The sequence below is a fragment of the Adiantum capillus-veneris genome, chromosome 1, assembly GCF_014529385.1.
Source record: "Adiantum capillus-veneris isolate H3 chromosome 1, ASM1452938v2, whole genome shotgun sequence".
Taxonomy (NCBI): domain Eukaryota; kingdom Viridiplantae; phylum Streptophyta; class Polypodiopsida; order Polypodiales; family Pteridaceae; genus Adiantum; species Adiantum capillus-veneris.
In genome coordinates, this window is record NC_140931.1 from 105,938,507 (window position 1) to 105,950,058 (window position 11,552).

Consider the following 11,552-nt stretch of genomic DNA (forward strand, 5'->3'; position numbering starts at 1 on the left):
TCTCACGATTAATTCAACAGCTTTTTGATGGGAATGGGATTTAGCCTGGATCCTCCTCTTCTGAGAGGACATGAATTGATGAATCTTCACGTATGTCGACTTTGTATCTTCGCTAGAGTCGAAAACAGCCCATACATCTGCCCACTGCAAAAGGTCGGCTGATATATATTTCAAGAGAGAACTCGGGATTCAAAGCCACTAAAAAGTTTGTTAATAATCCATTGTTAATAATCCAGACTCACAACCCTTGATTGGTGGACTTCACATTCTAAAGATGGCTTCAAGATGCTCCCCCTTTCACTATATTTTACCTTTTCAACCCAAAGCCACTTGCCCTTCTCAATTTGAACACAAAATTGTCAGCCTCCTTGCAACTTGAGAATGCAAAGAATCATCAGCATCAAGAGAATGGCAAAAAGAATACTTTTGCATACAGAGGAGAGAAACTAGCTGTCAAGACCAAAAATAAGATCATGAGAAGGTCCTTCCCCGCACGTCGCAAAGGGAACAAAGCCATCAGGGCAAAAATCAAGAAAAAATAAGCCTTGCTATGTTACAAAGATAGATAGATATACTGAACTTTTGAGTGAATCTACAAATATATGCCATGAACACCAACAGTGTGAACCTGGGGCAAAATGAAGTCAGCACAAAAAGCTTTGTGAATGCCATACTCACAGAAGCATGTGTGCAACACAGCTCCAAAGCTACTTTGATCCGTGCCTGACTTCTCCCACATACGGTAGCACATGCCGTGGGTTAGATGATTTTAGCGAGCAACCATTTGTATTCCTTTGTAGCTGTAAGCCATTCTTGCTTGTATTGGAGCGGGGACGGCTTACTTTTGCAAGTCCATCCCCATATGCAGTCAAGGACTGCTTTCTTTCGACTGGTGAACTCCTTTTCTGCGAGGAGACTGATAAGCCCTTTGTGGGCAAAGTGTGCAAGAAAGTTGTCTTAGGTACAGGTTTAGGGTTTCCCTTCTGATCCTTCCTAGAAAATGAACTAGAGACTTTGCATGATGACGCAACTCCAAAGCGATGATGATCTTTTACTGATGTATTGCTGTTACTTAAATCTTTGTGGGATCTATGTTCTTTCGGGCCACAGCACGGGCTTCTGTCTGATTCAGAAGACTGGCTTCCAGACATGCGACTCACGACATTCTTTGGTGCATGTCTTGGCGGTGTCGAGGCCCAAGGCTCTGTATTAGTTCCACTGGTACTACCCAAATGACCAAACATGAGCTTGTCTTTTCCATCCTTTGAATGTGCCTTGACCATGCATTCCTCACTCCAACTCTCATCCAAGACCGAAGGCTTGCGTCTCCTGGCCTCCTTTTCAAACAATCCTGAAAGCTTTGCAGCTTTCGCAGGACGTTGCATATATGCAGCATCATCAGACCCAGTAAGCTGCGCATCTTTATCATTGCTCTCAACATAAAAAGGGCTTGAAGAGTTTGCCATTTTGCACAGTATACGGGCGATTGCATGCATCCCAGGAGAATATGGCACATCTGGAAAAAAAACATGTTGAAATATTGTTAGGTGTGAATAGCAAAAACACGGCCTCATCTACTACACAAGGCAGTATGAAGGCCATACCAGTCCTGGACATCTCCAAAGTTTCGGGCACCTCTGGCACAGACAAGGTCGGTAAACTGCCGGGAGCATTCGTGGTGACATCTTTCACTTGTTCACTGCTATGTTGCTTATTTACAATGTGTGACACTGAATCTCCACTGGCTCTCTCTGCTACATCAGAGTTTCCTCTATTTAATCTCTCTGCTACATCAAAGTTCTGCTGTAAGGCCACATGAGATTCTGATTTGAGGTTTACATCCTGGCAATCCGGCAAAGATGTTATATTGCATGTGTAGTCTACTTCATTCACAGGTGTAGGAGCATTTACACACAGAGTGGTCTGCACAGATTGAGGCTCTTCAACCGTGGCACATGCGTCGACTTTTGCTTGTTCAAAGGCAGGCACTTTAGTTAGTACCTGAGCATTAGACAAATCGATGCTAGTAGAGTGTGCTATTATCGACTCCGCTGCTTTGGCCTCTGGTGACTCTTTATTTAAATCAATATCAAACAAACCCATTTTGAGCCCACACCTCTCACTGGGCTTGGAAATGGAATCACTTCCAGTGTCCAGCTTAAAAGGGAACATACTCCCTCGAGAAAATGTGGTGGAGTTGTGAGATTGACCCTCCCCTGATTCCCACTTTAGTGGTTCAGCTCTAAACCAGTGATTCAGTTTAGAGTTTGCAAGTCTGTCATTTGAGCTTTCCTGTGGTATATGAGAAGACCCAAGGGAGAAGATTGAAGGAGGAACAGAGCTAAACTTTTCGCAATTAGACCCCACATCCGAGGGGAAAAATCTGCTATCTGTAGTTGTCGAAGCCTGGGCTATTAAAGAGCTTAAAGAAACATTCGGTTGAATTTGTAATGTATTCCAAAAATCTGTAGGTGGGATCACAGGAACACTCTCAAGAGAAAAAAGAGGCGGTGCCTCATGTGCCTTCCTGCTCGGTAAAAAGGGTGCGGATGACTCTATATGTGGAACCTGTAAAAAGTACAAGCCAAGCAAGAATGAGTCGACCAATCAGCTAATAGAACCTCTTAATTGTGTATCATTCATGCAACACATGCAAATTCCAGGTTCAATGAAATTAAAAGTAAAAAAGAAAAAGAGAATGCGGAATCAGTCTCCTGAACACACAAGCCTCATGCAGCACACACGTGAGTGTGAAGGCACACACTTTAAAGAAGTAACAAACATGTTCTTACCTTGATATTGGATTCAAACAAACCAATGCCAATGCATTCCTCACTTCCATCGATGGGACTACACTCTAGATCAAGTGCCAACTTAAGCAGTTTGCTCTCTGCCGGTTTTGAAATGAGCGAACCTGGTCTAGCTTGATCTGTATTTGCTGGGCTTGTTAAATTTTGTAGTATTGAGCTAACATGCGATCCAAATGAGTTGTCAAAATTGGTATTTGCTGGTGGGACTTGCTTGCCAGAAACAGAAGGCGTATTGAAGTCACCAGCCATCAAACTCTCTATAGAAATATCTTTCATATACCGTGATAAATCCAAGGTCTTTGTTTCTAGGCCATATAATCCTGCAAAGGGAAATCAACACCTTATGAAGTTTAGAAGTAGTCATGCCTGGGAAGCTGAAGAGTTTCCACTCTCATACTTGTCTAGTGCATGTACACAATCTGCCCTTTTGAATGGCTATTTCATTTGTTAATAAAGTTGAACACATAGACAATCATTAAAATGCAAACATGAAAACTCGTGCTCTTCATACCAAAGCCTATGCCAAAGCCATCCTACTAGCCTAAAATTCACTTATCTGCAGTCTTAAATAGCTACTCATTTGTTGACAAAATCCAACACATAGACAATCATAAAAATGCGAACATGAGACTCACGCTCTTCATACTAAAGCATATGCCAAAGCATCCTACTTACCTAAAATTCCCTTGGAACATGTCGGATCTGAAAGACCAAACGAAGTTTCATTGGTTGAAAAAGAAAATAATTGCTCCTCCTCGGCTTTTGCCTTGCTCCGATTCCTTTTACGGGGAGGAGGCTTCTCTACAGTCTCTGCAACAATATACATAGTAAAAAACCATGATTTGCGATAACTCTAGCATGTTAAGAAGTGAAGGCATGCAGAAAACTTTATAATAATGTGGATCATCAATCCACAAAATGTGACACGGCTTGAAGATAAAAGCAATATCACAAAATGCTCCCTATGATCTACAGAATTCTTCAAAAAGTGGACTTGCAACCTATTATCAAAACAAACAGCCTTTCACGCATACATTCTAAAGTCAAAGCCAATAACTATCGTTGGGAATGTAAAATTGCATACGTCTCTACTGAAACACCTACTAGGATAGAGGAGCCAGTTATGAGACATCCCTATTAGGGAAACGTACCCACCCCCAATTTAGAGACAAGAAATTGGAGTATTCTTGGAATATTGCTTATGTGTCACTTTGTGATTTGCTAAAAAGTGCACCATTGATGGGTCTTTGGCGGTCTCTAATGCCTAAAGACGAGATAAAGTCTAAAAAATATCAATCTCGGTATTATTTAGTTTGACTTGTCATAACGGATCTAACACAATTTTCACACTTCAAAAATAACCATATACGCAAAATTCCCCCCAAAATTACCTAAGTGTCTCTAAACTGGCTCCTACCCTAATCATGGGCGAAACCACCGAACAGCGTATAAACTACAATAGGTTTGCAATTCAAAGATATATGGAGAGACACTTTGCTTACTATCAGTACACAAAAACTTATTGCCTATATCAATCAAGCATGAAATGACAAAGAAACCACAATGAAACTACACCATTCACAAAGCCTTTCATGATAATTTAGACCCAGAGCCACAAAAGATGTCGAATCAGAACTCACCACCATCACCAAGCAACTTCGTACTTGGTCGCCTGCGTTTGGGAGGATGGGACTGCAGTTGTTGAGCTCCCTCAAGATTTGAGTACAAAGCCGCATCAGAAGCACCTATCTTGTTTGATGGAACCCCGGCCCGACTCTTCCTCACTCGTTTTGGCTTCTCCTTTATTGGAGGTAGCACAGATCCTTCTTTTGCAAAGGGGTCTGCACACTCCTTGAAAAAACTTTGGGGGCTTGTAGCTAAATCCCTCATGTGGCCACCACCTGAAGAAAGAAGACACTTTTTATTCCTGTAACACAAATGGAAAATGACCATGCACTTTCCACAAAAAACCAGAAATCTTGTGTAATTAGAATTGAGATAACACCTCAAAAAGCCTATTAAAACACAATGTGCATGAATATAGCTACAGAGATATAAACATTTTGAATCAGAAGATATCTCCTCTTATAAAGAGAAAAATCAAGCGCTGGGATGAAGAGAGCTAAATCAAAGAAAACAAAAAGTGTTTCAGCATACAGAGATACGCAGGTGTCCTGGACAAAACAGCATGTGTCAATCCAAACACAAGCTTTGGCATTGGGTATGGACAAGGTGGGTGGGTGGGTGGGTGGATGGGTGTCTGAGAGAGAGAGAGAGAGAGAGAGAGAGAGAGAGAGAGAGAGAGAGAAGCATGCAGGCAAAAACAGGTACCTGGAAGTAGAGACGAAGCCGGAGGTCTTGAAGGAACAGCAGTAGTAGGAGGCCGCAACGAAGCACCATGAAAGAGAGGCATAGGCAGCTGCCTCAATCCATTGTTCCGTTTGATGAGGGGTGCAGGCTCCTTGAAAGTAGCCGGGCTGCTCATGCTTGCTAACAAATTGTCCAGAACAACCTTGGGAATGGTGGGAATTTCCATGTATAACAACACTCTCTCTCTCTCTCTCTCTCTCTCTCTCTCTCACACACACACACACACACACACACAGCTCTCCTGTGAATACCCAAATGAGATTAAGATCTGCTTTTCTCTCTCTCTCTCTCTCTCTCTCTCTCTCTCTCTCTCTAAGGGCGCCCGCTTTGTGATTGAAGCCAGGGGAGAGATCCCGTGCGCAGGCCGAGATGAACTTCACACGCCATGGCAATGGAAGAAGAAAGCATCTCCAACAGGGGGGAGAGAGAGAGTACAAGAAAGCAAATGGACAGCAGGAGAAGAAGTGGAAGTATAAGGGAGCGATGATTAGAAAGAAGGCACGCAACGATTACACAGGCAGCGGCACTGAAAGAAACAACGAATTGTGGAGAGAGAGAGAGAGAGAGAGAGAGAGAGAGACGTAGCGCGCAAAATGGACCTCGTTATGGGTAGGCAGCGCGAGAGAGCGAGATGGCTCTCGTGAGTGTTTTTTAGAGAGAGAAAATGTGGGTCACTGGAAGGATGGAGATATCCGTGAGGAGGTCGTATGTATGTGTATCGGAATGAACTCTTTGTTTGCGTGCGGTTGGAGTGCAGGTAGTAGAGGAGTGGTAGAGAGAGAATGTGAAGCGAAAAAGCGGCTGGATGATGAAACTTCAGTGAAAGAGAGGGGTAGAGAGAGAGAGAGAGAGAAGGGGGTTGGTAGGGGGGGGGGGGGGGGGGGGGGGGGGGGGGAAACGGGGAGTTTGCAAAGGAAATCGGAAGCAGAGATAGAAGGCCCAAGGCCCCAAATGTAGAAAATGGAATACATAGCATGATTGGGCGACCGGCTACTGCCCGTGCCTTCTGCCGATTGCTTGATGTCCCTCGCTTTTGGATTTTGTCGGCCTGCCACGACACCACGCTGGGCCCTTCCCGGCGCTTGTTAACATGTGTCATTCTCACTCACTTTCTATTTTGCTCCCCTTCCTTCCAGGATTCAAGAGACCCTTGGGCCTTGACGATATACACAAGGGCACTCTCCCTCTCTCCTATTCCTATAGACCTAGCCTAGAACTTTGCATCCTTACATGTACATTTTTGCTTCTTATACCACCACTCATTGATTCGGTCATGAATCATGATCCATTTCTTCACTTGAGAAGCCACGCACCCAGTAAGCCTAGTGCAACATGTCGTTTTGCACTAACATTTCAATTCCACTTGTTGGAAGAAACTCAAGTTTGAAGAGGCAAAAAATGCATTTGTGTTAGAGTGCGAGAAGGTTGGGAGGGGAGAGCTCACGGGACAGTTTGCTAACAAGGAAGGACGAGGGATAAGCTTTGGCCCACCCCCTCTAACCAAACGATGGCATTGCTCATGTTTCCAGTTGGCATGGGGTCATTGTTGGGGGATCCACAGTTAAGATTAGGCATCACAGGTCGTGAGCGCTCTTAGCCATGAAAGCCCCTTGGGCAAACTAGGGGTGAATAGCTCCACCCTAGTTTATTGAGGGATACTACAATCGAGAGCACCCACGATTTATTATTTTTATCTCGAACATGCATCTCCCCTCAAGCCTTGCCAGTGCAAGATAGTGTTGAGGTGATGTTGTTAGGGTTTCTAGGTTTTCGATGATTCTCGTTCCCATCATCTCCATGTCTCAAGCTTCTCCCTTGAATTTCCCATGTCTAAAGCTTCTCCCTTGAATTTCAATGGATTCATCAAAGTTGCATTTCACATTCCAACCTCGCCTTGGCTCAGCATTCTAGAAGCAACCAAACAATGGAAGAGCTAATGTGGACGTAATTACCCTTAAAACATGTGAATTCCCTTAATGTTACTAGTGCACTTGACACTTGTTGTCCCTCTCTGTCCAATCGAACAAATACATTTAAAAACACTTTTTTTTTAATCCCTCAATAAATGTTTCATACTTCTCATGATCGCATGCCCATTTATGGAACACTCCCTCTAAGACAGAGGGGACTAGCATATGCAACTCACCACCCAACCATGCCTTATATAGGCCCTTGGCCTTGCTATTTATAGGACCCCCTTTATCGCATGTTTGTCATGGCCGTTGGCCTGCCCGGTCTTATCCTAAGCCTTACATTACATGTCATAATAATCAATATCTAATTCTCCTAAATGATTTTCTCATATTAAACTGATCATTTAATGTGGGGAAGGCCAGGGAAGAAAAAGCTAGAATATTGGTTAAGCTAGCAGACCGGCCAAAGTAGGGATCCAAAGGAGGGAAAATAGGGATCCAAAGGGGGGGCCATCTGCAAAAGAGCCATGTGCAACAATGGGCTAAAAAGACCCTAAGGTTCAGCCCATTAAGACTTCCAAAATGCTAAGGTTCCAAAATTCAAAGGTTGTGTCCAAAAGGTCAACCCTAGGGAAAATTGGATGCTTAGTGTGTGTACAAAAGTCTTCTTCAAAGCCTACAAAGGAGGGGGCGAGCCCATTTAGTAGGGGATGAGAGAGAAAGCCACACACACACACACACACACTCAGGCTCCCTTTACACAAAGGGAATTAGGGACACATGTCAGCTCCCTAGGCCAGATGCCCACAAGGTGTGCCCAATTCCTATTGGAAGACCCTTGAAGTGGACCAATGAGAATTAAGCTAGAGTAAATCTAGTTTAATTAATTTAAAAAACATTTAATAAAAAAAACCAATGAGAATTAAGTCTCCTAGAAGACTATTGGGCAGTCTCCCAAGGGGTCCAATGAGCATTCAGGAGCCCAATGGCTTGCCTGATTCCTATTGACCAGGAGGCAAAGGGGTCCAATGAGAGTTTAGTTTAAATATTTAATTACCTAAAGCTCTCACAAAAGGGAAAAGGGGGACACATGTCAGAAGGCTATCACTTATGCTGCTTAACACCCATTGGCTTGACTTGGGGAGGTCCAATGAGGCAAAATCCATACCAATTTAGCAGGAAGGGCTCGCCCAAGAGAGAGGGGGGGCTGATTTTTGCTTGGTATTGACACACACACACTCACATTTGACCATGTGTGAAGAAAGAATACTCTATCTCCTCCCAAGCTTTAATGGAGAGCTCATCACCTACTCCAAGCTTGTGAGATAGAAGCCTACATCAACACTCTCTTGGCATGTGGATGCAAATCCAACCAAGAGCCAAGCTTCAATGCATGCTCATCATCTCTACCAAGCTAATTACTAAGCTAAGCTATGCTAATATGAGTGATTATGTGAGGAGATGTATATCTTTCTCGTAAGATAGTCCTTCTTCCTCTCAATCTACTCTCATACCCTGCTAGCTCTCACCATCTTCGAAGGTGTGTGAGGTCTTGGGTTTGAGAACGGGGATAATTCAAGTTGTGTTTGATTAAGTGTTTTTCTTAGTGCATGAAGCTTCCATCTTCATTGCACTAGCTAGTCTTGAAGGAACACAAAGAATTGTATTGTACAATGTCTCTCTTGATGGGAGAAACCATAATACAAAGCCTTTTGGAGGGGGGACCGGCTCCATGCAAATCCGGTCCTCAACTGTTGTCAATAGCTTAATTTCTCTCTCTTTTGAAAGTATTGTTGATGCTATCTAACTAGGTGTTATGCTTTTTGTTGCTCTCTCCACCCAAGCACTCTTGTAATTCTCATTAGGAATCTATTCTAATGAAATGCCCACTATGTTCATGCTAATTTCCGCTACACATAAGTTATTAGGCCATTGAATGTTACATTGGTATCAAAGCTCAAGGTTTCTCTTTTCTTGCTCAAGAAGGGAGGTCCTCAAGCTAGCTACAAATGGTTGGTATTGTTAATTGCCTGTGAGTAAGTAGAATAGGGATTTTTCAGCCTTGCAGTGCGCCTGCCTTTGTGCAGTTAACGGGGCATCACCGTCAAGAGCTATGGTCTTAATAGTGGAGTCCTACGGGGCTTGCCTACGGCTTAACCACTATTGAGCTATTAGAAGCTTGACAGGAGCCGGTGCTGTTTTGGTGTCGAAAGACCCTCTCTTCTATTCCTTGCAATTAATGGTATTCGAGCCACGGGTACAGTAGCTTGAGTGCTTTTTCTAAAGGGGTAAAGAGGAGTAGCAACTAGGGCTTGAAGTGCCAAAGTACACCTAAAAAGTTTACACCTAAAAGTTATTAGAATGGCTGACAATAGTAAAGAGAGTGAAATTAATGTTGATAACTTTGATTTTGCTCATGAGCAAGCTACTAATGATGCTTCAATGCTTGTTAACTATCTTGTTACTAGGCTTCAACAAGCCATGGGCAATCCATCTCTCCAAAGTGAAGTGCAACGGCAACTTCGTGCTCATGGGATTCTCCAAGCTCATCACCATGACGAGAGAACACCTAGGAAGCCTCCTTGTGAGACTACCAAAAGAGGTCTCTCTCCGATTCGAGAAGAAGAAGAAAATCCATATGAAGGGCTCAAGAATTTACTTCTTGACGATGCATCTCCTTCCCAAAGGAGAACTCAAGAGCCTCCACCGAAGGAACGAGAAAGAAGCGAGTCTCCCGCCACCTCGGCGGAGATGGCTCCACGAAGACGGCGGGTTAAACGCTCTCCATCACCACCAAAGCGGAGAAGACCATCGTATTCTTCTCCTCACCACAATTCGAAGAGGGATGATAAAAAGCAAGAGAAGAAAAAGGCGAGAAAGAGGACACCCTCTTCTCCATCTTCTTCATCCTCTTCCTCTTATGAAAGCTATGGTGAAGACGACAAAAATCAGGACAAGAAAAAGGCGAGAAAGAGGTCACCCTCTTCTCCACCTTCTTCAAATTCTTCACCTTCTGAAGAAAGTGATGGTGCAACTTTTGAACCATCAAAAAGAAGAGGCCATAGGAAATCCTATGCCACATGGAAGAGGTCGTCCAAGCTGAAGAAATTCAAAGAGGGAGGGAAGAGCATCTCTTTCCTTACCTATGACGGTACCTTTGGTGCCACGGACAAAGTCTTGGCCTTTATCCAGCAATTCGATGCGGCGTTTGGAGATGAGAGCTTCACGGAATCCTCTAAGCTACGGCATGTAGCTATGCACTTTCAAAAGTCCGCCAGACAATGGTGGTCTAGCCTACGAGCCAACGGTGAAGCTCCACAAACATGGAAAGCTTTAAGAGCTTCCATTATGAAGCAGTTTTTGGCCACCGATGCCAAAGACAAAGTACTCACCGAATGGCGAAGCTTAAAGCTCTCTCCCAATGAATCCATCCACAAATATGTAGACAAGTTTTGGGACCTACAACTCAAAGCCACTGTCTTCAAAAAGTTGGATTTTGGAGAGCAAAAGCAACAATTTTGTGCGGGCTTAACCGAAGAAATGGCGGAGTATGTCAACTCGCAAAGGCCACGTACCATATCGGCGGTAATACACCATACTATGGTGGCCTCTCGAATCAATTTCCAAACGGGGGCAAAAAGAAATAATAAGCCCCCGGAAAACAAGGGTTCCAATGAGCCTAAGGGGAAGGACAATGTCCAAAAGTCTCCTAAGGGCAACTCCAACAAAGCTAAAGAGAAGGGAGTTTACAAAGGTAAGAATAAACTCTCTCCTGAAGAGCTTGAGCGTTATCGTAAGGATAACCGTGTTTCAAGTGCGGCGAACAAGGGCATGCGTACCGCGCTTGTCCCCAAAAGAACAACCGCCAAGATCCTCCTAGAGCTTCTTTGGTTGAAATCCAAGAGGAGGAGAATTCACCAAACTCACCACAAAGGATCTCCTCTATGCCATGCTTGGGGAAAGGTAAGAGAACATGATGCTTTTATTCTCTTTGACCCTGGTTCTACTCACAATTTTATATCTATGGAGTTAGCCACCAAGCTAGGCATACAATCCTACGAGATGGGAGATGTCCTACCCGCAGACAGTGCCTTCAAGGGCAAGAAGCTTCAGTCACTCCCTTAATCGGGAAATTGAGGCTTCATGTCCAAGGCTATGTGGACAAAGAGGACTTCTTTATCTCTCCTCTCAAGCATGAGGATGTAATCCTAGGGGCACCATGGTTTGACCGCTGGCTGCCGATGTTAAATTTCCTGAAAGGAGAATCTCCTTTAAGTTCAGGGAAAAAGACATGTATATAGATGCTAAGGAAATGGGTAACACCATCCCCATTGTACATACACCAGCTTTCAACAAGTCAATAAAGAGCTCTATTTCCGTGTACATGATTTTTGTTAAAGATTCTCAAAATGAACCTAATGCTTTAGCAAAAGAAAATAAAAGCAACCAAAAGGAATTA

At 43.7% G+C, this 11,552-nt stretch overlaps 1 protein-coding gene across 2 annotated transcripts; it reads right to left on the minus strand.

Annotated features, from left to right (window-relative positions):
* Window positions 1–409: 409 nt before the first annotated feature.
* Window positions 410–5,802, minus strand: LOC147465315 (uncharacterized). Of its 2 annotated transcripts, none has more exons than XM_086519347.1 (6): window positions 5,142–5,802; window positions 4,451–4,711; window positions 3,486–3,620; window positions 2,793–3,130; window positions 1,605–2,568; window positions 410–1,516 (listed from the first exon to the last, which is right to left on the minus strand). In XM_086519347.1, exons 1-6 carry the CDS (start codon window positions 5,344–5,346, stop codon window positions 708–710), a joined length of 2,712 nt encoding a protein of 903 aa, XP_086375473.1. In that variant the 5' UTR covers window positions 5,347–5,802; the 3' UTR covers window positions 410–707. The 2 variants fall into 2 exon arrangements, with proteins under 2 accessions (XP_086375473.1, XP_086375474.1); XM_086519348.1 differs by having other exon boundaries at window positions 4,451–4,766; window positions 5,142–5,342.
* Between the last annotated feature and the right edge of the window lie 5,750 nt (window positions 5,803–11,552).